This window comes from Bombus pyrosoma, linkage group LG14, assembly GCF_014825855.1.
Source record: "Bombus pyrosoma isolate SC7728 linkage group LG14, ASM1482585v1, whole genome shotgun sequence".
Taxonomy (NCBI): domain Eukaryota; kingdom Metazoa; phylum Arthropoda; class Insecta; order Hymenoptera; family Apidae; genus Bombus; species Bombus pyrosoma.
The window spans coordinates 7,372,281-7,398,358 of NC_057783.1; the positions used below are offsets into that span (position 1 = coordinate 7,372,281).

At 34.5% G+C, this 26,078-nt stretch overlaps 3 protein-coding genes across 32 annotated transcripts in view; 2 read left to right on the forward strand and 1 right to left on the reverse strand.

Moving 5' to 3' along the window:
• The window catches only part of LOC122574775 (thyrotroph embryonic factor-like), a 100,728-nt gene extending 89,382 nt beyond the window's left edge, over positions 1-11,346 (forward strand). For 3 of the 8 annotated variants that reach the window (XM_043742769.1, XM_043742771.1, XM_043742776.1), the window contains 5 exons: positions 2,066-2,211; positions 3,157-3,394; positions 4,590-4,738; positions 5,347-5,484; positions 6,182-11,346. In XM_043742769.1, coding sequence (XP_043598704.1) covers positions 2,066-2,211; positions 3,157-3,394; positions 4,590-4,738; positions 5,347-5,484; positions 6,182-6,268 — 758 coding nt within the window. In that variant the 3' untranslated portion in view covers positions 6,269-11,346. The remainder of the gene's footprint in view (positions 1-2,065; positions 2,212-3,156; positions 3,395-4,589; positions 4,739-5,346; positions 5,485-6,181) is intronic. The other 5 variants (XM_043742772.1, XM_043742775.1, XM_043742777.1 and 2 more) reach the window with 3 other exon arrangements.
• Positions 11,347-12,525: 1,179 nt separating this feature from the next.
• Positions 12,526-15,982, forward strand: LOC122574772. Of its 5 annotated transcripts, none has more exons than XM_043742763.1 (4): positions 12,526-12,806; positions 13,444-13,589; positions 13,664-14,414; positions 14,513-15,982. In XM_043742763.1, exons 2-4 carry the CDS (start codon positions 13,566-13,568, stop codon positions 15,715-15,717), a joined length of 1,980 nt encoding a protein of 659 aa, XP_043598698.1. In that variant the 5' UTR covers positions 12,526-12,806; positions 13,444-13,565; the 3' UTR covers positions 15,718-15,982. The 5 variants fall into 5 exon arrangements, with proteins under 5 accessions (XP_043598698.1, XP_043598702.1, XP_043598700.1 ...); XM_043742765.1 differs by lacking the exon at positions 12,526-12,806 and adding an exon at positions 12,828-13,058; XM_043742766.1 differs by lacking the exon at positions 12,526-12,806 and adding an exon at positions 12,828-12,993.
• LOC122574770 (kazrin-A) overlaps positions 15,970-26,078 on the reverse strand; it is a 139,122-nt gene continuing 129,013 nt past the window's right edge. For 12 of the 19 annotated variants that reach the window (XM_043742748.1, XM_043742756.1, XM_043742760.1 and 9 more), the window contains 4 exons: positions 25,132-25,158; positions 22,890-22,910; positions 20,347-20,562; positions 15,970-20,247 (listed from right to left, as the gene is read on the reverse strand). In XM_043742748.1, coding sequence (XP_043598683.1) covers positions 20,020-20,247; positions 20,347-20,562; positions 22,890-22,910; positions 25,132-25,158 — 492 coding nt within the window. In that variant the 3' untranslated portion in view covers positions 15,970-20,019. Of the gene's footprint in view, positions 20,563-22,889; positions 22,911-25,131; positions 25,159-26,078 lie in introns of all 19 variants that reach the window. The other 7 variants (XR_006319179.1, XM_043742752.1, XM_043742751.1 and 4 more) reach the window with 7 other exon arrangements.

Genomic DNA, 26,078 nt, shown 5'->3' on the forward strand with positions numbered 1-26,078 from the left:
GTACCATGATAATAATCATTGAATGCGGTTTTGTCGCGTTTGAACCGCACACTCAGCCATTGGAAAAAAGAGAAGAAAAATAGAAAAACCGTTCTGTTCGTTGGTTTTGCCTGCATGGGGCCTCTAACCATGTCGATACAAATATTAACGATCTACGACGAATCTGGCGTTCATTTTTATCCTTACCGTGTATATTTCGCCTTTGGAAAAAAAATACGAAAATTGTTTCTACTAGAAAAACTAAGAATTTGATTATTTTATATCTTTTATGTGTTTTCATATTTGGAATATCGGAGGAAGAAGTGGAGTATTTGATCTACAAATTTAGATCAGAAATGTAGAATCGAGATGAAATTCTTTATTTTATGCCAGGTTGTTCTCTTCTAAAAGAAACGTTGACTTCTTGTGGAATTTCTGGCATGCCACTGATCGACCATTGTTACTCCAACCTCGCCGATCCAAGGCTACATTCACAATTGCGTAAAAATAATCTTTTAACCCTTTATAGAGCCGTGGAGTTTGGAAATTTCCTCTTAAACTTTAATTTATTTATTTATCACTGTGTGTTCATCGTATTTCATCGACACATTTACAAATGGAACTCGCGTATTCCAATTTATTTCGTAGAAGCTTCTGCGAGACTAATATCATATAAATTAAATTTTCAACCATGCACATGACAAAAATTCCTTAAAAATCAGTTTTAAGTTTAATTTGCATCGCAGATAATTTAAAATTAATCTGAAAATTAAACTCGGCGAATAATTGGAAAACAGTTGAAAATTCAAATTTTCGAATTCGACGATTTACGTCTTTGATAAAAGATATAAAAATATGACAAAGACGAAAAGAAACGCGAAGAACGTGGCATATGAGAAACAATTAACACAGTCTTCGAAGGGGATAGGAAGAAACGCGGAAGAAACGCGGCGAACCGAGAAGAAGAAACAGACGAGAGAAGCTGTTAGGCCGGCTCACTATTTTTGGAGGAGCATCTCCAAGGCCGCCGACTGATTCGCATGCTCCTCTTTTTCTTTTCTTCCACGAAATAATTTCTGATGGCCGCGGCTTCCGACACCGTGCTGTTGCCGGGAAAAAAAGGTGCAAAGAGGACCGGTGGAACGGGGAGGATGTATGCCATCGCTTATACTAAAAGGCCTGGTTTCTCTATCATACTCGAAAAAACGAAGGTGAAAGAGCTACCTGAATGGACGGAAACGAGAATTCTTTTTTAAGAAATATCAACTGAATAATGGAACTTCTTAATAGCTTGAGAGTTGGACACTTTGCGGATGTCGTGTTTGATGGAGGAATAGAACGATCTATCTTTATCCGATCATTGAGGAAATCCTTTGTCATAAATTCTTCCTTTCTTCACGTGGACTTTTATTACATCGTCTTTTTTATCCATTCTACGATGTAGTCCGAGCTATAACATTCACATTTTAGATGTCATCGTACATAATACAATTATTAATGCCCATTTCTCGCGAAAAGTTGAATGTATGTATCTTTTTTGTATCTGTCGCTGGTAATGCAAGAAATTTTGTTAAATGCTAATTATTTCCTAAATCATTCAAAACCTGTCCTTTTCATAACACCTCTCCTCTGTATGATAATTCTGTATGATAAGAGTTCTTGTAAAAAACACTGTTAAGTGCCAAAATTAAAAAATTTTTTTTTCTTTATTGGAAAATATTCCGTATATCAATAAGAATACTGTAGTATAGAATTTCAGTGTAATTTCCCTTTCTAAATAGTTATCGATAATGCCAGAATCTGATGCCATATCGTTGCCTTTATAGAGAAAAAAGTAACTGCGAATAAACATTAGTTAATTGTTTCTTGGTTTCTGTCTATGCCATCTATCTGAACAAACGGAAAAGAATGGAAGAAAAGCTTATTTCTTACTTTTCAACCTTTCATTGGAGGAAACGAAAGAAACTAAGTTCAGATGATACAAGATACGAGATATTATGGAAAATACGTATAAGTAAAATTTAATTGTCTTTGATGGAGTGACAGAGTTTGTAGTGAATAACAGAATGAAATTGGTGTCCTGTAGGAAAACAAGGCAAAGATGGACCGGAAGAGAAGAAGGACGCCGATGGAGAACTATGGGGCAACGTGGAAGCGCAGGCCGCCTTCCTCGGCCCAAACCTCTGGGACAAAACTCTGCCCTATGATGCCGACCTGAAGGTATTGAACCATGTATGTACAAAAACGCGATACGGTAAGCTCACAACTCGGCTGAATACGGATCCTCAATGCTTGGATCTGGAATTATTTTAAACAATCTGGATTTTTGCATTTCTTCTTTTTCCTTTTTTCTTACATCTTCCTTCTTCGTACTAATTGTGAATGGCAATTAATTAGACCTCATTCTTTCCCAGCAGTAGGAGAAATTATCCTTTGTAGTATCGTTTTGTGGAGTTTTACACAAGTGTTGCTAATATATGTAGCATTAAAATAGTGATAGATTAGTGGTAGGAGTTTGGATGAAATTCCATGATGCATGGTTCCTTAAAAAACGTGTACGACTTAATCCCTATTTCCTCTTACTGATAGTTAAGAACATTATAAATTCGTGTTTTATAGCTACCATTCTTGATAATAAATAACACATCGATATAGAGGCACACCACGAAACAAAATCAATCTTGTTTTATTCTTTCTTTAACAGAAAGGCCAATTAACTAAAAATATCTTAATTAACCCATTAAGGATTATTCATTTCATAAGGTTAAACATGTTCATATTCTAACGACAATTTAACAGACCCCAGTAATATGAATTAATCGAAGAACAAGAAATGCAACGTTGATCCTTAATGGATTAATTTTATTCCACGTAATAATCGACGTAATAATAATCGTTAATCAACGATTTTCCAAAGAATGTAAGGCGAAAGTCAGAAAATCCACCGAGTTAAAGAACTGTTCACTAAAATCTTGCTTCTTAACAATTCAACACAAAAAGCTTGCAATAGCTCGTTTATTTGTTTTTTCTTTCTTTCTTTTTCGCGGTCCATCTTGATACCCATGGAATGCTCGTATTAAGTAAGAACTGTTGCTCGTCTCGGCAACCGATGTACGGGCACTATTTTTGTAACCGAAACGAAACCAAAAAGATGATGGTCTTTACTTCGTGTTACAGTACGTCGATCTTGACGAGTTTCTCTCCGAGAACGGCATTCCTGTGGACGGTGTGGCCGGCGGCGGACAGGGCACGATGCAGAGCGGGCAACTGCACAAGATCAACAACACCGAAACGCCAGGACACCAAGGACCGGCCGGTCTTCACTTAGAACCGGTCACCAAACGCGAGAGATCACCCTCGCCGAGCGAGTGTTGCTCCCCTGACACTATGAACCCACCCTCACCCGCGGACTCCAGTGAGTGAATTTCATCCCCTAATTCCTATCTTTTGCGACACACTTCACACGTCGATCTCGGTGTCGATCCTGAGCAATATTAGGGTTTTATAGATTTTATGCGACTTGACTTTCTTTCGTCAAGGGAGAGCTGTCGTTTGGTAGCAGCGGATGAAGTATAACGATCTATTATTTTAGTTTCTGATTTCATTATTTTTAGAAATTTCTTACTTTTTCGTAGAAAGCATTAATATAGAATTTTGTCAACGTAGAATGTCAGGAACTTGGTCCTTAACGTTTAATTCAGCTTTTTTAGCTTCGTTATTTCTAGAAATGTCTTTTATGGTACAGAATTGTATTCTCAATTATATTTTTTTAACATAGAATTATTTGTATCTGCCTTTTGTATAGAATGTTGGAAACTTAATTTAGTTCGTGAGTTTCAATATTTGTTGGAATTTTATACCTTTCAATACAGAAAACTAATGACTTTGGGGGGAGAGGATATGCATTGTACGCCACTGTGACGTGATTTTTAACACAATGTGATATCAGGTCACTCGTTACTCGTCCTAATGTTTCTATATTCCTTTCCCAGAATTAATTGTTCGATGCTTTAAATTATTAATACCATACAAAACATAACGTTTACTATACATAATATCGTCCGTCTCTTTTTATTCGAGTGCTGCTTTTACAAAATCTGATCCTTTCAAACGTCTTATAAGATACTCTTATATGTTTGATAATACCGTACAGATACTTGCAGAATTGAAAATCAATGAATGAAACATGTTCATGAGTAATAAAACTCTCTGTCCTGTCCCTGATATTCTGTCGAATTAAGTCAGAATATTAAGGCGCATTTCTAGTTTTCGTTTGAATGAAATCTTTGCTGTCAGGTGGCACCTTAAGTTCTAAAAGTCATTTTTCTCAGAACCACCTTTTGACCAGATACGCCCGTTTGAATTAATACAGCTATATCCAGGATCAATAGAATTTGAGGATTCAGGGATGTTTGTAAAAGTTGACACGTAATTGTTCTTGTACGATTTATGGAAAGTAAGGCAACGATAAAATTACTACAGGATAAAATATATTTTGACGAAGTCTCAGGATCGACTCTTGCAACAGCGACGATATATCCGAGTTTCCGGACAGCGTATGAAACTAGACTAACGTCGACATTGTCGATTATTCCTTCTCCGCGCGACAGATTCCGAGGACTCATCACGAATACAATATGGCTTGTCTCTTGTAGCGCTCTCGATGGCCTCATCGGGGCGAGACTTCGATCCACGTACCCGGGCCTTCTCCGACGAGGAGCTCAAACCGCAGCCGATGATCAAGAAATCACGGAAGCAGGTCAGTTGATTGTCATATTCGAATTGAATATTTTTCATTCATCATTCGATAAATCTCCTTGTTCGAAGCATTGAATCAATAGGAAGAGCGATCCTTTATAACATCTTTTTGTTTTATTTTTGTTACTACTACTCTTTGTCTTTTCATTGTATTTTCTATCTCGTTTTCTATCCTTTTATTATTATTTTTTTTCTTTTCTATCAAATATGTCCTTATTCGATGCTGAACTTCTCATATTTAATTGAATTATTATTTGAAATATTTCTTACTTTAAGGTCAAAGTAATGGAACTTAGAGAACAGTAAAAGAAAGTATCTGATTAAGTATGGTTATTATAATATTCCTAAAATATAAAATAAACAGAGGTTCTACTGTACAACTAATTCTTTCATTTTTATCTCTTAGAACCATATGAATAATTTATTGAAATTCAATTTGTAAGATTTAACAGTCACTCTATGATCTTTAATAGGATTTTCAATATCCATTAAGGAATCAGAGTGGGTTTTGGTGTTTCTTTACAATTTCTCATTATAGTTTTAAAATACATCAATTTCTACGTTCGTTCTAATTTCCTGCTCTTTTCCATGCCCCGCTACCGGCTACAGTTCGTTCCGGATGACCTGAAGGATGACAAATACTGGGCGCGTCGTAGGAAGAATAATATGGCAGCGAAACGATCGCGGGATGCACGTCGCATGAAGGAGAACCAGATCGCTCTCAGGGCCGGCTTCCTCGAGAAAGAAGTAAATCTTCCCACGCCTCTAAAATTAAAGAATACACATTTAAACCAGGCTCTAAGACTTTGCATCGTATTGATGGAATTACGCCAATGTAGTGGAAATCATGTCCTATGTAAAACAGAATCGTTTTTGTTATGGGACACATATGGGAACAGCATCATTCCTTTTCAAACACGCAGAAATATGTATCATAGAATGAAAGTCGTTTAATTGTTTTACAAATTTATCTTTGTTTCTGTAAAAGAGAGCCCTTTACTTTGCTGTACAAATACATTGAAACCATGTTTTATGTCAAACAAAATCTTTCCTAATATCAAGTATGGAACAGTATGATTCTATCTCAACGAAAAGAAATATGTACAATGCGCAGTCACTTACATGTTCTACAAATTTATCTTTGCTTCTATAAAGAAAATCCCTTCACCTTGAAGTACAAGTACATTTTTCACTGATAAATATAGATTAACATTCGCTTATCTTAAAAACCAAGATGAATTTTTCTGTACAAATAAAACTTCTACTATACTGTAATCCACTCCAACTGTACTCCAATGGAAGAATCATCCTGTTCTGAGTTAAAGCATCATTCACATGAAATGTTTTGTCCCTTGGGATAATATTTCTATTATCACAGTCGATAACTTACGCTGTATTTTTAATTGGAAGAATAATTTCATGAAACGAAAATGCAAAATTTCAGAACATGGGCCTGCGGCAGGAACTGGACCGGTTAAAGAACGAGAACATGCTGCTGCGTGACAAGCTGAGCAAATACACGGACGTCTAACAGTACGCCGGGCAAGCAACAGCTCGTCGTGGTATTAAAAAAGATACAGACACGAGCGTTTGTTGTGCCAGCTCCTCCCACACACTATAGTCGCAGCACTTAGGTTTTTCGCCAGTTCGGATGAAAGAAGAATAATAGAAAAAAAGAAAAAAAAAACGAAAAAAAAGAAGAAGATGAAGAAGGAAAAGGAAGAAGCGCGCCGAATCGCAAGACCATCTTCGATAAATTCGAACCAGCCCACCCTTAATCCCTAGAGGATCCCGAAGATATCCTTCGATGAGAATTTCTGCTAATTCACCTTTCTTCTCCTCTTTCCTTCGCTCTTCACATGCTCATATACATACACAAAATGTGTACACATACACACACATACACATGTAATTTCTTTTAACCCATTCCCGTTGGTCCTTCCTGAACTCCTTTCTCCCTTACCCAGCCCCTGAAAGCCACCCTCTCAAAAAAAAGTGTACATAGTTATATGTATAGTTAGATTATATATGTATACATGCATGCATACACGGCCGTGTGTATGTTTGTCTGTAAGCGTGACTCTGTGCGCGCGTGTACACGCGCAACCGCATGCACACGTGTATGTATTTATACGCGTACATGTATATACCATGCAGGTGTATTAACCAGTCGGGTATATCAATTCGCTGCAACGCATTATCGAGCATTATATGTATACACATATATACAAGGAACGCGTACGTATATATCTATATACATAAAGAGGAGACATACGCATACACGTATACACGCGGAACCGCAGACCGTGGAATCGTTAGTGTGCGTGCCAGATGCGAATAATGCATAAACGGCAGGACACTTTGAAACTTTTCCTTTTACGTCGGGCACGTTGATCAATCAATTAAACGCTTTCTATTGATTCTATTGTGTTGTAGGAAGATTCGATAGAATTTAATCTCAATTAATTCGTTAAGTAGAGAAGGCCCGTAGTATTTTTTGGAGAAGCCTCAATTTTTTAAACATAATAATTTGTATACTTGGATATCTCTTCCATTTCAATACACAGTAATATTTTAATTTTAATCAAAATTATTTTACAATTGTTTTTAAATAAAATTTACGTTTGTAAAGACTAAAGAAACTGATCCATCTGAAATTAATTCTGATCTAAGATACTTTTTCATTAATTATTTGATTAGAAAGTTCCTATTAATGATATAGTTGGAAGATTTGAATTTACTGGAGTAAAATTAAAGGAAAAGCGATCTATTGGAAGAATTATCTTAACTGTATTTACTAAACATCTGACACGCACACGGTAATCGCCACATAAACAGGGCTGGAGCTGATTAGAGAAATAAGTGAAAGATGTACGAATGTGTTAAACACAGATAGGCGCGCGTAGAAATGATCGATAGTTGGAAAATACGGCCGCAAGCGGTCATTAAGCGTCTATTTAATCACGCGCTGACTCTCGAGCTTCTGTTTGGTTCTTATACAATGCAGCCCCCAAATCTGATTATTGCGGATATATTCTTGATCTAACGTTTTTCTCGGTAATCTAACTTCAAACGAGCCATGAAGCAGCGATTTTAAGGTTCTTGAATGACGTCTAAATTGACCAAATACAATAACTAACATTATTGTATTTCGACGTGGTTTTGTAACCTATCTGCATTATATTTTAAAAGACTATCCAGTGAATTTTATATTGGTTGTAACATTTTCTAATGGAACTTTTAATATTAGAGAAGAACGAAAAGCGAAAGAATATCCGTAATTGGTGATTTGTTAAGAAAAAGGAAAAAATGAGAAACAAAGAAAGGAAAAAGAATTAATTACGAACGAAGGATACTTGGGAGAACGACGCTTTTCTGCGCACGGACTAGGTCCTAGTTCTCTAAGAAACGTTAATTACTGTAGCGTATCCCACAAGTGGTGATGGTACACACACAAGTGATTCTAGTTGTTTTTATCGTAAGATAGAGATCAAGTGCTTCTTTTTTTCATACATAACGTTTTAATCTCTCTTCTCCTGTAGCGTTTCGTTTTTTCGGCGCTCGGTTGTATGCCAGTTGGATGAGTCGCTCGAAGAGCAACATACACTCTCTCGAGTGCGGGGAAAGCGTCGCGACGCATCTTTTATTATCGTTTTATCATGCTTCGACGTAGTCGATGGCTGTCCGACAATGGATTCTCATTAGATGTTGTCTATGGTGCTCCTCCCTTTTATCTTTTGCTTTTCTACTTCATCCTTCAATTTTATCAACATTCAGTATATATTTTATATACAGAGTTTAGGAAAGCAGTGGTCTAGTAATTTGGAATAATCCTTCCATCTTTCCTTTCTTATGCAATGGATATATTATTGGCAAATAATTTCTTCTTCCTAGTCTTTTTTTTATCAATTCTACTACTCTTTTATTCGTTTGACCTGTTCTGTTATTTCTTCTATTAAATCTAGCTCTTCATTTCTTCATTCATATTTCTTCTCCTTTCAGTTTTCCATTGACATCGCATTATTTTATTGTTATTCTTCTCTTTCTATACTTATCTGTCTGCTGCTAATAATACATTTCTGTTATCTATCTATTTATCTCTTGATATCTATCTTCTTTATATTTCATTTGCCCATTGTTTCAATATGTTCCCACACAAGCACCATACAACTTGGATCTTTTTTAAATGTTTATTGTTATCTGTAAATATTTTTTACTAAGTACCACCGTACTATTAGTTCTTTCTTATGGCAAGATATAATTGCATAAATCAAAATTCTAGAGAATCGTATACTGATCATTCTTAAAAAGGAGATGAAGAGTACCTTTTTATTGAAAGAAAAAGCAATTGCATGTTCCATTGTTAATGACGCCACGGCAAGAGTTATACACATGATCATAGGAATAAATCGTGTATTAAAAGGGCTACCCTTCGGACAAGAATAAATAACGTATATCTCTGTTCGTAGTTGCCTCCTCTTGTCTGACAAAGAAAAGCAAAGAAATTCAAATGCGAAAAAGAAGAGTAATCATGAGCTAAGCCCACTCATGCGCCTTTCACGAATAATACACATGCGACTAATATTTTATGTACTGTTGATGCGCTAAATGATAAGGGATTCTGCTCGTTGCAACGCTCAGTGACAATAATCGAGTATAATTATTATATACACATGTTTTTTAGCACCTTCTGCGACGTGAAATCGGCATTAAGAGCATGTTCCCGGTGGAACTTTTTTTATATTGCGCCTGTTATTCATTTGTTACATTATTGATTTGTTATTTTATCATTTTTTATCTGTTCCTTTTGATCCTACACTACACGAATTCTCAAAGAGCTTATAACGTATAATGATATATATATATGATACATCATAGATACTATCATATATACGTGTATATTTGTAGACATATACAAGATGAATTAATTTTATAGAAGGCTTTGCCAATGACAGATTCGCTTCGAAACCGCCAGTTTTTTATACGGCAATTACATTTTCTAGTTAATTAAAGTATACGTACTCTGTACATTTGTTTCTTTACTTTTGCGATCACGCGTTATAACTTCATAGAATCGACTCTATTTTATAATTGTAAATTTTAGTTGGATACAGAGTCCATGTATAATTAATCGTGTCGACGATATGGAAAATTGTTTTACGTCTTGTTATCATATATATATATATATATTTTCTTTTTTTCGCCGAGATTTTATGCACGTTGTATAGTATGAAATTTTTGTGTAGTTTATAGTATATACGCGGGTGAATCTCGTAACTGCAAAAAACGAAATTACACGCGAATTGCTTTTTCAGTTTAGACTCGTGATTCAGCTCCTAGTAAAATACGATTGGAGAAATTCGTTTAGACGTATCCCTTTACTTGATTGCGAAGAAGAAATGAAAGGCAAAAGTTAGATAACAAAAAAGCGATTTACGAATGTGACATTTAACATTTATAAATGCATTGCGAACTCCATGCGTGAGGAACGTGATAGAATGAGGTAATACAGATACAGATTAGATTAAGGACATACAATGCAAGGAGCATCTCCGCACTCATTGTTCAATCAGATCACACATAAAACACGTCGCTTTTTTGGCATGCAGCCTGATTACCTGAAAGATAAAAAGAACTCATTAGATTGTAACATCCGATGCATCGAAAGCTATTTAAATATGAATAATGGAGAAAAATTGTCATACAATGCCTAAAAAAACGTACTTTTTGTATCTTGTAACTGCGATTAGTAGCGTCTAGCGACAAATTACAACAAAGCCAGGCATTTTTTGTTTCTTTTCCGATTGTTATAAATAGACTGTGGACTCTGTAAATTATATTCATAAAAATATGAATTTCCATGTATATCCGCGGTCTAATTATAAATAATCCCTGCGTCGACAGTCGCCCTGAAGATATAAAAAAAGAAAAAAAAAGAAAGCAAAGAAAGTCGAGAATGAAAAAAAGACGCTCGTTCACGTTTCTCGAAGATCGATATTTGTATAAGTACCTTCTAGTACAAGTTGCTAATTAATTAAACTACTTCGTAGCTTTCTAAGTGACCGGTCTTGGATCTCGGCACAGTTTTCAAACAATGACAAAACGATGAAGCGCAATAGTGTTTGTTGGTTATGTAACATGAAAACAAAGGAAATAGAAAAGGTAAATAATGTGACCACGTGCGTGCGCACGTGGCGTATGCGCGCGCGCTGTATACTGCAGTCTGAGGATAGCGAAGCAAAAAGGAAAAAAAATCTATAAAGAGAAAAAATGTCGTAAAGGAGAAATCGTAGAAAAAAATAATTAGAGAAAAACACGGTAGATGCAACTGACAGCTTTGCTCCAATTAGAATTTAACGACGATGACAGAACGGAAGAAAAAGTGAAAAAGCAAAAAAAAAGCAGAAAAGAAAAGAGCAGAAATAAATGCAACACAATGGGAAGAGTTTTAGGTGACGTCACTGCGTCCATTTAAATGACACGCCATCCGATCCATTTGAAACGAAAAAAGATGAGAAAACAGTACACGCGAGAATTAAAATACGACCACCAACGTCAAAGTGTATCACATTTCGAGAAATATATGTATTTGTTATTGTTTTCATTGAATTATATTGTTATACCTAATCCCGCATCCATTTGTTCGTTTAAACTTATTACTATGCTGGTAATATACGCTGAAATGCTTTAAATAGCCTGGAATATTTAATAATTCTGTCACTATTGATATGATCAGATTGTACATAACGATAAGCGTTCGAGTAATCAGTTGCAGAAAGTAGTGGGAATAATTCGTGGTTATTTAAAAGACATTAGTATATTATTTCATGTGTGCTGTATCTATATTTAATTGAACAAATATATAACGATCTTAATTTTAAAATAGCTGACAAAAGAAACGAGCAATGATTCATTACTTGCTTGTGAAACTATAGTGGCCTCGATATAGTATAAATATAAAGTGTGTTTCATGGTGTGTTTCTAAAAATTAATCGCGCTGATATAATGGATTCCATAACCACGAGCTGGCTAGTATCAGTCGTACGATGATTCTTGAATGAAAACGGTACGAACGTTTCTTTACATTCAAAATAATGTTTGGGTGAACAAAATAATTGTAAGGAGAGTGCGCACAAACGCACCGAAAGAATGTTGATTTATTTCTCTTACGATTCTTTGGACAATATCAGTTCAGCGTAAGGAACAGTTCACTAACAAATATGCACAGTTTTGTATGTGCATGTCTGTCTCTGCCTCTGTTGAATACCGTGAATTCACCATCGAATCGTCTGTCCTTAGAATATCGCTCTCTCCTACTGGCATTCGTATACTCTATCCTTGTCGCCATCTCTTTCTACCATTGCTGGTGTCGCTCCTTTATGAACAATATTGTATCCTTAGTATTTGGATAAGCCCTGTGCTGCTATCTACTGCAAATAGAAGGAAGAGTAAGTTCGGACATTTAAGGACAAATGGCAGTACATGACTTATCCATAGACGGAAATTTTATTACTCGGATAAGTCATACCCTGCCATCTGTCAAACATGGAAGGAACAGCAGGGCAGGACACTTAAGGACACATGACAGTACATGGCTCCTCCGTAAAGTAGAATCGCAATATTGTGCGACAAGGACAGACGATCATGCGGCGATAGAAAGAGATGGCGATACTGTACGACAAGGATAGACGACACGGATGGTGTTAAACAAAGAAAGCGATACAATCGTGATAAGGACAGATATATATATTTTGTGCTAGACGAAGAGGGCGATAATATGCACGAAGAGTAAACGATATGAAGAATGTCAGGGGATAAACGTCTGTGTGCAAATCGGCTAGTTTTCAATGTATATTTTCAAGTTAGTTTTTTTATTTACTTCACAAGAAGAATAACATAAAATATTGATATTGTTAAGTGGAAAAAAATAATTAAAATTATTACTGAGGCGCCAAAATTATTTATTATACATATACGTAACATAGGCGCAATATATCTAATTCCCATATTAGTTAAAGGAATAAATTACAAAAAGTGACAAAACAGTTCGAGAAAATTGGTAAATATTGGTAAGTATTAAAAAAATCGTCGTGGATACGCATGTTCCTTCCACTAATTACTTCAGAGGAAGAAACGTGCGTATAGTTCTGCCGTTGGCCGTTAGAAGTCCTTTTCCTTATTGCGCATCATTTTGCTGACTTTGTTAATATTGCATCGATGATCTCCCTATTCACCCTGATATACTTACATACAAATGTATGTTGGTCACCTGGTTTCAACTATTTCTCCGGTTATGTTCCAGTGACAAAATAATGAAAACGGTACTATTATCCATCTTTGATAATTACATTCTATTTTCAATGCAAAAAGAATATTTGTAATATTTTTCTATATAAGGAAATAATCGTAAAATGTAGTGTTATATAGGGATGTGAAACATATGTTACTAGAAAGGGGATTCCTCGTTGTACACAAAATTTGTGTTTTTTTTATCTATCTTTAATATATCCATAGTTCTAATAAAAAATTTATTCGTCTTTTGAGAATATCCTGTTTGAATACTAATATTTATACGAATAGATATTTGCATACACGCTTAAGGTCTATTATGTTATATATTGTGTTATACTTTTACAATAAGCTGTTTCAACGTGATATTTAACCATCGTTTATACGAGCGATAACTAAAATTAGATTTGTTTGCAGTTAAACCTAATTACGATTGTTAGGTAATTGTGGGAGATCATTTGCTGTAATTATTCGAACTGGTGTATTTTAAGAAAGCTCAAAAAGAATTTTAAAAATTCCTATTATATTTAAAAATCGACATGGCTTGTTTGAACGATGAAAAAGTAAATTTATATATCTTTATCATTAATTTTCAGCTGTTTATTTAATGCTATACTTATAATTTGATGTATTTTAGACAGAAGCAATAAAACTTGCCAAAGAATATCAGCAACATTATTATGAACTGCTTCCTGATTGGTTTTTATATGATTCTGAAAATTATGAACTTATAAGACATAAGATCGGATATGCCTTGTTTGGTCTTCCTAAAGTTGATGAAGACATAGAAATATCAGCCACCTGTAAAAGTAAAACATCGGGCAATAATCAGGAGAATGATATATTTAATAAAATAGTGTACGATAAGAGGATGTGTGAAGCTATAGATACAATATACCAACAGATAATGAAGTTTGGAAGAGATAAAGTGGATAGTACTATTTATATTGGCATTATATTTAATGTAATACTTTTACAAACAGATATAAACCAATCCAATAAAAAAAATGATAAATCAAACAAAGAATCTAATAACATATGTAGCATACCAATATTTAAGCTAAAAACAAAAACATATGGTATATCTTATATTGACAATGAAGGTAGAATGTATAAAACTTGGAATGATTATGTAACAAATAATACATTGCCTCAGTGTACTATGATTTTACCAAAGAATGGTTTGTATCAGTATGATCCAAATTATAAAGTTACAGAATATATTTCAACTGTATGGGTTCAGATATTAGACTCACCTGTTTGTGCTGTTAAAACTAAAGTTCTTAAAGGTATTGATATAACTGCAAATACATTGTCTGTAGCTACTACTATAGGACTTGGAGCTGCTAGCTTGTTAACACCTATTGCACCAGCTGTTCTTGCTGCAGGTATGATTGTATAATTGTTTTATTTGTAGGGATATGAAAGTGATTCAATTTTCATTTCCCTTTCATCTCAATTAATTGAGCAAAATTATTATCATTAGGTCTTATTCAGAGTGGCATGTGTGGAACATGGATTATTGCGAGAAATTCTCATAAATTAATAGATCTTGCCAAGCACAAACAATCCATTATTCCTACAAATAAGAAAGCATTTTCTGCCTGGCTTGGAATAGGTAGTACAGCCTTATCATTAGGAGCAAATGGAGGAACTATGCTCCTCTCTAAAGCTTTTGAAAAAAGCAGCACCGTAGGTGTTGCAGCTAAAGCAGCTTACAATTCTCTGATAATAAGTAATTTATCAATGAATGGCGTTGGTATAGTTTATCAAGGATATTGTTTAATTGACAAATACAAAACAGAAAGAGATGTTGATTTTTTGGATATAGTTATATTCACCTCACATGTTCTGTTCTTTAGTAATGCCCTGTTAAACACTAGACTGGCTGGTGAACTCATAGAGTCATCTAAAGGTACCATCTTTGAAAAATTTAAGGCTGCTTTGAGAATCAGTCGTCTAAAGGAAGAGTTTGATAAAATGAATACATACACTGGTAAAGGTACACAAAGTAGATCTGAAGGCATTGTGTACAAAATAAAGCAATTTACCAACAAAGAAGATTTCTTATATGGTTTGAATAAATTAAACTGGGGAAAGGAATTTCCAATAAAATATCAGAATAATAACATTGTGATAAATAATAAAATATTCATAGATCCTATTCAGTTCACAGGACATTTACTGACAATTGGCACAGTCGCATTTAATTTAATAAATTCAGATTCGTCAATAGCGTCCAAAGAAAGAAACGATGTGATGATTAAGCTAAAACTTTTACTTAGACAATTATTAAAAGATTTTTACGTAGAATCGAACGATGAACAGATGCCTGATATTAATTATTTTAATGATATTTTACAAGAAATGAAATACTTGGATAACGCGATGGATGTACTGACTAAGTGTTTTAAAATTACTATGGTTATAGTAGAACATTGCAATGATCCAAAACAGTTTTTATGCGAAGCTATTTATTTCTTCTGGACGTATTGCAAAGCAAATTTAAAAGAATATGTTATAAATCTTAGCTCCGCTCCGAGAAATATGATATTCCATGCATTAGCGAAGATTGTTACATTTTTATACGAATGCATCGAAGTGATAGGAAGTGAATTATTCTCAGCTTTTTACGCGTACATGATGAATACAAAACTAGCTATTAATGATCAGTATCGCTCATTGCTGTAGTGCTGCCTTTAGTAAAATATCTTATTCCTGTTTCGTTATTTATAATAACGGAATATTCAATTAGTACTTTATGATATTATTTTAAGCTAGAGGTAAGAATATGATTGATAGAGTTTAGCTGTTATTTATTTATTGTAACGGAATTTAAGTGTTATTTATTAGATTATTAATATTTGTACGTTTATAAGAACTCGATGTAACAACTTGAAAGTGGATAAATAAACGAGAAGGACGAGAAGGAAATCTTACTTCTTGCACAGAAGTGAAGGCATTCGTTTATTTCGTTTCTCCCAAATATTTAGATACAACTCACACAAATATATACAGACGATACTGAGCACATTTACAATTGTTTCATCTGATCATTGGTCGCGTTATCGTTTAAGAGACATTTATAAAGCAAATGTTACAATTGTCGTCGATCTCGATCGATCGTGATTATCGTATGGATGCGCGCATAATAAATTAAAAACCTAAGCTATAATTTATTCGAATAAATTACTTAGGTATACGACAGACGAGTGAATAGATCACTCTTGGATTAGTATTGACCCATCGTTTATCGATCACTAAACGATGTTAATACTCGTCCACGTATTAAACGAATTTACGGATATAAAATTTTTCAATTTAATCGTATAACTTAACACCGAGCATAAATACAATGAGAAATGCTACGAATAAATATTAATTATTGAAATTTCTTTATCTACAAAATATATCGTCTTGTTACGCAAGCGTAATTAAGAATAATGGATTTTAACGTGCAATTCGATTCGATTCTGGCGGTTCTTTGGAACATGATCCAGAATATCCGACGTTTTTTCCTTTAATATTAATTATTATAAAGCGTGTTATAATAATTAATATCGTATACAGACGACTGTATAAATACATCGTGGACTATATTCGGTACATGCACGCGTTTTCATTTTTTTTCTTTTTTTTTTTGTTTAACAGTTATACAATTAATTACATCATAACACGTACTTTTTAAACGATGACCACCATTCGAACTCTGGTGTTTTAAACGTTTTCCTTATGTGCGTTGGAAGAAACAAAAAAAGGAAAAAGGATACTTTATTTCTCACATATCTGCACCACTTTTCGACTTTGTATCGTTTTATGTAATATTTATATACAATTATCACCAACGTAGAAAACGATAACGAAAGTGCAGAAAAAATAGGTTTCTTGGATATCGAGCAAGATTACGCGCGATATGCAAAAATGCAGAATATATAATATCGTTCTGTCCATTTCTATCTTTCTCTTTATCTTTCTCCCTTTCTCTTTTCTTTAATTTTAGAACTGACTGTAGTTTGGTCGTCGATTTCTTCTTTTTCAGCTAACTATTCTACATTCGTTCTTCGATAAATAAAATAGGTTTTTACCTATCCCGGTTTGTAATTTTTGTTGAGAAACAGCCACTGGAATGTGTAATATGTGTATATAGTTTTACTGAACGTTTATTGAATGTGTTCGAATAGTTAGGTAGAATTCGATGGAAGCCCCTGTACGCTTCTGCTTCTGCTTCTTCGATTCGGTATCTTTAAGTAGATACAGGCAGAAGATAATACATTCTGCTTGCAATTATTCTCAAATTATTATTATCAATATTATCAATATTAAATAATATCAATATAAATATTTTATATTAATTTTATATTAATGTAAATATATTCTATAATTATTTATATCAGTAATATTAATAACATTGATAATATCGATAATCAAATTATTAACTACGATACACTTAGTATCCATTACTTAAAGAACTCTTCGTAATATTCTCTTCTCTCCACGCGAGTTTGAAGGATAAGATTCCTTCCTTTTTTCCCCAGAAGATTCTTGAGCTTCCAAATTCGAACAGTCTTATAATTAATTCCAGATTTAAACGACGGCTAAGTAAATTCTTAAAATTATGTGAGACGATGACCGATATTGTGTGCATGAACGCGGCTGCTGATTATACGTACAAATGAAAATTTCGGGCAACGACGAGTAACTCGGACTCGAAAAATCGCACGATCGATGTCCAAAATACGTATTCCTTTTCCTAATTGGTCGTATTCTTTCGTTGCGATTCCTGGATACGATAGAGCGAAGATGAGGCGTTTCGAAACCTCGCGTTTGGCAGCGCACTGCGGCTAATTATTGCTAGACTGCTGATATTTATGCATTTATGGGATATTTAAATGTGTGAAATATATGTTATATGTAAAGATACACAAATATCCAAAACAAAGTACTCGTTTTAATTTGTAGAATGTGAAACAAGTTTCTATTTAGTTGTTTTCAAAAAAGAAAAATATTAATTTGCATAAACATTGGCAGTCTAATTATGACGATTCATATAAATTGGTAACAGGATCCAATTTCTAGTCTGTACATTCGAACGATTAATTATCCACAGCACGGATAATTGCTACAAGTTTCCATCTAGGTAACTTTAAACGCCTATATTTAAATACTGTTCGTCGTTTTCTTTCGTTAACTTGGGACGATTTGCTTCGGTTCAGTAGTATGCTCAGCAAAGTCAATCGCGTTAGTATTAGTCGTAATTTAATTTACGGATAATACAATTTAACACATCCCATGCCCATACATAATTACACTGTTGATGAAAATAAAATATTCATTATGCGAAGAAAAATGGTAGTCAAAATTAATGTACCAAGTATTCGGAGCAAGTACCATTCTCTTTTTCATTAAAATATCTATAGGTATGCCTAGGCTCGATCTGTAAAAAATTAAAATTGCACAGTGATTCGTAAATTATTTCGATAAATTTCATTATCATTTCCTTCTGCTGCTCATACTACTGATGCAAATTGCACCGATGACTTATCATTATTATATCCATAATGTCCATTAACCTGTTAACTGAGTAGTTCCTTAACCAGAAGCTTTTTTTGGCACAGAATTAAAAATTGAAGAAGGTCTCGTATTAATTTTAATTGTGATATAAAAATGCAACGTTATATTAGAAATAAGAATCTTCGAATAAATAAATTGCTAAATTCATGACACTTGCAAATTGAGGGACGAGTCAACTCGTCTTTCCCGGTTAACAGGTTACGCGCTATAAAACTGGTCCTGGATGTATCCGACTGCTGCATTGTTGCACTTCGGAGATGCATTCGATCACTGTACAGAATGGCTCGTCTTCGTGGGATTAAAACTGATCAATCGTTGTGGTAATCTTTCAAATCCCTCGAGAGTTTCAATACTAATACGACCAGACTAAGTTCAGGACTTGTTGTTAGAGTCTCTTTCGTACGATAGATCAAGCTTCTTTCCGATTATATCACACTTGCGAACGCTGAAATAGGTGCTTTTCATTCTTATGTCCCCATATAGGCACATCAGGTTCTCTCATCCAAGTTTGTCGATCGCTACAGTATTATTTCGACCATATAATCTTCGATACCACTGAAATTCTTTAACCCTTTCACTCTTGTTTTTGTTAATTTTGATTATACTATTGATTATATAGCAGCTGCATGTCATTCCATAAGTACTGCCCAATTATGGAAAGAAGTATAAAAACAAGCTTCTTCGTATCTTCCTATTTTGATATCTTTCAATAATAGCGATCATTTTATATCTTCATTTAGTGGAAGATCGTACTAAAGTATAATACTAGAAAGATAAATAATAAATTTAATGTCTTTAGACAAAATGTAATAAACGTAGCGAGCTTTAAAAGTTTATGTCAGTTTGCTATAAACTGGCTATTCAACAGATATTACCTTCTTACATAGTTGTGCAGTATAGCTGAGTATAGATGATCCGGATAAATATTTTAGATAAACGGAATGCTTGGTAAGGTTTTAATATGTTATTAAGTTTCGTGCAGTAACAGTAATTAAATGGTAGAGGGAATTTACAGACAATAATGTATATCATATACCCATGAAATAGTTGATAAGGTAAATAAATTAACATACCCTACCAATATCAAATTCCATAAATAAACAATTCTGTAACTTCGCAATAATCCTGCGTTCCAAAAAGAACTCTCTGAGATACTCCGTTACAAGCATTCCTCCCAGAGGATACTTCATATCCGACCCATAATTCCTTATCTCTACTGCAAAGCGCCAATTCACCAGTGAAAGGGTTAATAATCATTAATCCAACTCCGGCAAGCCCAGCTCTTTCACGTTAAATCACAGCTTTGCCCCTTTGGCGACACTTTGGTTACCAAGCCTAATTAAAATAGCCATAACCAAACGAGGTGATTCGATTCGTGACGAATCGTCACCGTGATATCACCGTGGATATTTTCGAGACCAGCTAAGCTAGGTAAGTCCTGGGGTTCGTTTTGGGATTGCCAGAGTCGTCTTTCGTGGTGCACGACCAGGCCTCCTCCGCTAAGCTTCCGTATCTCTGAACCCCTGGAAATGGCGGCCCGGTGCTCTGTGGTGAGTAATATCCGCCCTTCAGCTGATAATAATTACTAGTCTGTTGGTACTGGTACTGATCGCCGTGCAGAACGTTGCTGTAGCCGGAATACGAGCCGTACTGCGAAGAAGAGTACGATGAAGAGTATCCCCGTTCGCTCAAGCTTCGATAAGGCCCCGGATGTTGGGGCCTACCCTCCTGTCAAACGGGCGTGCTTACTGCTGCGCTTGTTATATAGTCGATGTCACCTATACTCTTCACTCGGCGATGTCTCTTGTTGCCTGTGATGGGTCTAGGTGGCAGTTGCGGGGGTGGAGGAGAATTGCTGCGAGCGCTGCTCATATACTGGCTAGCCAGGCTTCCGGTATCCGACGAAGAAGATGGAGAGGCCTTCTCGCTTCTGGGTCGGAGTCCAAAGGCTCTGCTTAACGATCCCTGTTGAAAATGGTGTAATATTGAATTAATTGGAAATTTGGTTGAGATAGTTTTGAGACCCATTTGTAATATGAGAAATATGGTAGGTCTCGTTTTTAACGTTTCACGTGGGGCAAATATTGAAATGTTTTCCATGGTGTAACATTGCGGAGAAAATATTCGTTTCTCTCGATATTACGGAAAAAATATTGGAATACTTTTCTAGCGCAATATTGCAGGGATATTGGAATATTTTGAAATATCGTGAAATTGACTGCAGCTATGGTGTAACGGTGGTAACAAATATTTTAAAAAGAAGGGAGGTTCCATTTGCGCGCAAATTTCTCTACGGTTGGCGCCGTATAAATGAATTCTGTATGCTTATTCATTTGCTATTTTTTAATTTCGTTTGAGAAGTTCGAGGTTTTAATTACTGTAAATAAAAAATTTATTTTTTATTATTACTATGTTATTATTAATATAACACTACAATGATTCCAGACCTGAAAAAGTAGCAATTTACGATCTGAGTGAAAAAGTTAAATTAGAATGTTTAATTAAAACATAGAAAATGTAGAAAAAAATATTTCTGTTTCGCAATTACAATTAACTACCAATGATTTACACAATATAGAATGTATACCAACCGCAGAAAAATTCATTTCCATTTCCTTGTATTGAAAGATATATTTACCCTGTCGTTCTATTAATTAGATATTAATAAAATTTGTCAAACACGTCAATGCGGAGACCTACAATATTTCGAAGGATCTGTGGATCTCGACTTCCTCGAGGGGACGATGCTACGAGCAAACGAGCTATCGGGGTGTCTAAGATGATGGGTCTTGTGAAATTGCGTTTCAAAATGTTCGAAGAGAGATGGTTTTCTGTGGCTGAATTGGTTGAGTCTGCAGTATCGAAATGTTTCGAGACCGAGACTTCTTTGATAACGTTTCTCTTCCTTTGAAAAGGCATTCGAATACTTGTTAAACGAATTTCGAAACAGTTTCGTTGGAAGAACATAAAAGGGAGAAGGTGAGGGATAATTGGATACTACAAGCTGGGGATGCACGTGCAGCGACATTAGGGAAAAAAGATTTCTACGATCTAGATTTCACGAAATTACCCAAGTCGTTTCTGAATAATATGAGATACGATCTTGCAGGATTGGAAGACTAATAATTCATCGCACTAAAGATTCATCTCGACGATTGGTTAGTCATTGGCACAGTCAAGAGAACTGAAGAAATGGTTTATCTTCTAAGAAACAGGGGAAAAGAAAAGAAGAGAATGTTTGAAGCTATAGAAACTAAAATATTTTACGGTCAAGTTGAGAATCAATCGAAGATTGGCTAATAAGGAAATGTAATTATTTGGAAATTTATATTTATAAACATTTATTACATTTATTAAATAATATCTCCTAAGACATAAGCATCCTTTTATTTATTCATGCAAATAAAACAATTTTCTTTGATAAATAATCTGAGATTTTTACACATATATATGCATACTGATAGAAACTGAATGAAATGGGGATTTAACTTCTTTCGTTACAATTAAATACACCTGATGCTCGTTTTAAACGGTACTTCTTTTTCAACGCGCTCTGGTTACAGTTAAGCGATTTTTTAATACGTTTCATTATTCCACTGTAAATGATACCAATCTCGAAAGCTTTACACGATTTTAAAGGGATTTGAGATCTTGTATGGCTTGTTGTAAAGAATTGTTAAGAGAAAAAACAAACCATACGTCATTTCAACTGATACAGAACGGCCAGGCGAAGGATATTTCGAGCGACGAAAATGATTTCTTCATAGTAATAAGAAAATGTTTTGTTGTAATGTAACAAAGAATAACGATGAATAAAATGTCAATTTTTTAAGGAAATATTATCTTGATTTTCCTTAAAACAAGTTTCATACTTTGTTGCAGATCAATTATTTTACGACTTTCTTCAAGGGTTTTTTTACATGGTAAAACTCATCACCGTGTAAAAGCAACTGTATGTAACTTACATTACAAAAATTTGCATGTGAAATATCGTGGATTTGATCGAATTTCTATATCCATAGTACACAGTAAAAAGATTTAACATGTATAATTGCAGTTATCCATAACAGCGAAAGGGTCAATAGGATTTTGATGACTTGTATCATATTTGTTAAATCCTGATTAGCCAATTTCGACGTAATTACATTCTTCATCTAATCTATGAAAGGGGCCCAACATAAAATTAGTAATGACGACTACGAGATAGTTCGTAAGGTATTGTAAGAAAAATGAATATCAAAAGAAAAATGATTATCTATCATGATATACGCAAGTAAGTTATGGCCGCATACCTGTGAGCTCTTCCACGACAACTAGTAAAGGACGAAACAAGGCGGATTAAGAACCCACATTGTGAATTCCACATTGAAATCATCAGTTTATATTTACACAATGGCTCGTCATTGTTATAATCAGTGTTTTAGATAGCTAAAAATCGAACGTCCGCACTTTCTGCCTTTCGTATCCTGTTTTTGTATTCTCCTCTCTCTTTTTTATGCGATTATTCACTACAATTATCGTATTCTTAAAAACAGGACACTCTGGTTAACATACATGAAAAAAGGAGAACGTGATAAACGATCGTTGCTTCTTTATGTACAGTGTTTACAGTGTGACGGCGATACAATCAGCCTTTTAGAGGAAATCTTCTAGTATTTGAGAATAATTAGGAATCGCGATATTTTATATCGTAAGTCATCGAACTCTTTATAAAAAAAAAAAGAGGAACAAAGTTATTACCTCGAAACGGAAAAAGAGATTAGAGATTGAAATTCAGAAAAACATTGTTTTAATTGACACTTTGATATTCTCAATACTTAGATTAGTAGATTATTGAAGATTTCTATGGGATATTTTCTAAAGCATATCTTAGAATTTTAAAACATAACTGATATCGTTGGATCTTAAGTGATAAAAAAAATTAGGTTTTTGAGTTAAATTATTTGCAATTTCAAGCTACGTGTGATAAATCCCTTCAACGAGACATAGAATATAAAATAGAATTCAATAACCATATAAGTAACTTACGGTCCAATAATACTAATCGAAACTAAAATTGTACTAATAATTTCCTAAGAAATAAGTGATCCAACACAGAGAAACGAGAAGTCAAAGAGAATTGAAAAAAAGAACGTTCCATTAATAAAACAGTAAAAACACGCAATATACTCACAGTTCGATGAATTACGATGATAAAATATATTTGATCGGGCAATCAGCTAAATTTGATTATGTTAAGCTCATCGTTTGCGAACGTCGCGAATTCTCACGATCCTTATGAAACGTGATAATAAGTAATCCGCTGCGATCATACGGAGAGAATCGTCAACGAGGGTTTACATGTTTTACAAGTAAATAACTAAGTACAGGGAGAGGACTGTTTGCGTAATTCCTACAGTTACAGGCGATACGATTTGCGCTCGTACCCTGAATCTCAGTCTTTTTCTTTCTTTTTTCACGTTTTTTTCCTAAGACAATGATAAATTCCAGGCGAATAATAATATAGTATTGAATCGGAAAGAAGAAACGAATTTCTGTTTCTCGGGCTCGTCAGACCGACGACGAAAATTTTCCATGAATTTCATTGAAAATTAATTTAACGTATGAGAAAATTATTGTATCAATGATTCTCTGATTATCGTATCAATGATCTGTTCGTACTCATTTACCCGTATTTTCGAAGTCCGTGCGGTCGAGGTCGAGATCCATGAGGATCGTCTACATTTTAGCGGAGTGTTCGATAGTTGCTAGTGAAACAGATTCTTTAACTTGGCAAATTATAGAGACGTTTGTGAGGCACTTCGCTAAAATCTAGACATTTGAAATGAATAATTCACGAGGAGACATCCCGGGGAGAGTCTGAGTACCGCGAAGGATGCCTCGTCGTTCTGGAGGATGCTCTAAGATAATAATGAAATATCTACTACGTTTTCTAGAAAATTTGGAACCGTGTAAGGTTGCGATTGATTGCGTTGGTTCGTTACCGTTTCCGTGACAAATCTCAGATGGAAATAGTTTCTAATTCTTATCACAGAAGGTCGTTCGATGTGTAAATGCAACGAGACATTAAAAACGAACGAACTATTCGGTTTTGTATTGTATGGGAAATTGGAGTTGATCTTTTAGATTAAACTAACAGAGCAATCATCGTTTCCTTTACGCATTCCTTCATAGATCTATTCTTTCGAAGTTTCCTCGAGAATACTTTAGAGTCGCGAACTTGAAAACTATCTCCTTCAAAAAAAAAAAAAAAGAGACGAAAAAAGTTAGAATTGGAATTAAAAAAGAATTTGTCCAAAGTTTTCTAGAATTCCTATCTTTCCAATTTATCATAACTCATAAGCGATCTATAGAGGAAACTTGGAAGGAGTTTACTCTGTAATAAACGTAACCTCTCGATCAGATTTGAAAACTCATCATTGGGGATCCCTATGACGATAGATCGATGTATACAGACGTAGCGAAAGAAACGATGAATTAATACAGATCTAGATACATATACGTATATAATAAATATATACATATATACCGAACCTTTTTCAAGTAAAGAAGACTGCAGGTCTGCGACGATCCACAGGATGCAGGGAGAATGATTAACGTTAGGTTAAGCACATAGCTCACAGCTTTTAACCCTTATCGCGTGAAAAGTTCAGTCACACTTGTAGCTATAGAATAGAAGTCTCTACTTTCTGCTTCCTTCATTTCGAAACCGTTAATCCTTGGTTCACGTGGAAGAACGGCTAGAAATTTAACATTATACAACGATGTTCCTTTTCCTCGAAATTTACTGATGTTACGAGTTTCGTGATGTTCCGACAGTAGCCAATAAAATAACTGAAGCTTGATGTTTGCGTGATGTTTAGCCGTTAACGATGATGTTCAAACGTTGTTGCGTAGCTTCTTTGATGTAACTAATTTGAGATATTTCTTTGTGTCTATATCTACAAAGTGTACACTACTTTCGATAAGGATTAAACTTATTAAAGAGGGTATATCAAGACTTAAGGTATAAGGGGCTTATTATCTGGTGGAAATACTGCGCGAGCGTCCTTACCTAAGCGATGCCATGCAATCGTGCCAATGAGAAATTAAATGAATAAAGAACTCGATATATATATATGTATATACAAATGAAACGATGAGAAATTAACGTGATTTTAGAAATTTGAGTGAAAATTTTTAATCAGCAGTGGCTCGAATTACATTCGATAATAAATGAAGAGTAAACTCTTGTTTTAAATGATAGATGTGGTCGATAAAGTTAATTCGAACAACCGCTGCAGATGATCATTAAATGCGTAACTGTGTAACACGATGTTAGTCAGTGATGGCTTTCTATATATATACCGTTTTAAAATAATTTATTATTTAGGTATTGTAGTCTTGTTAATAGGACTGAATGTAGAGGAAAGTCATCCATGACTAATGATTGTGACTACGATATCTTTCAAAGCAGATCGCTGTTAATTAAATTTTCTTAT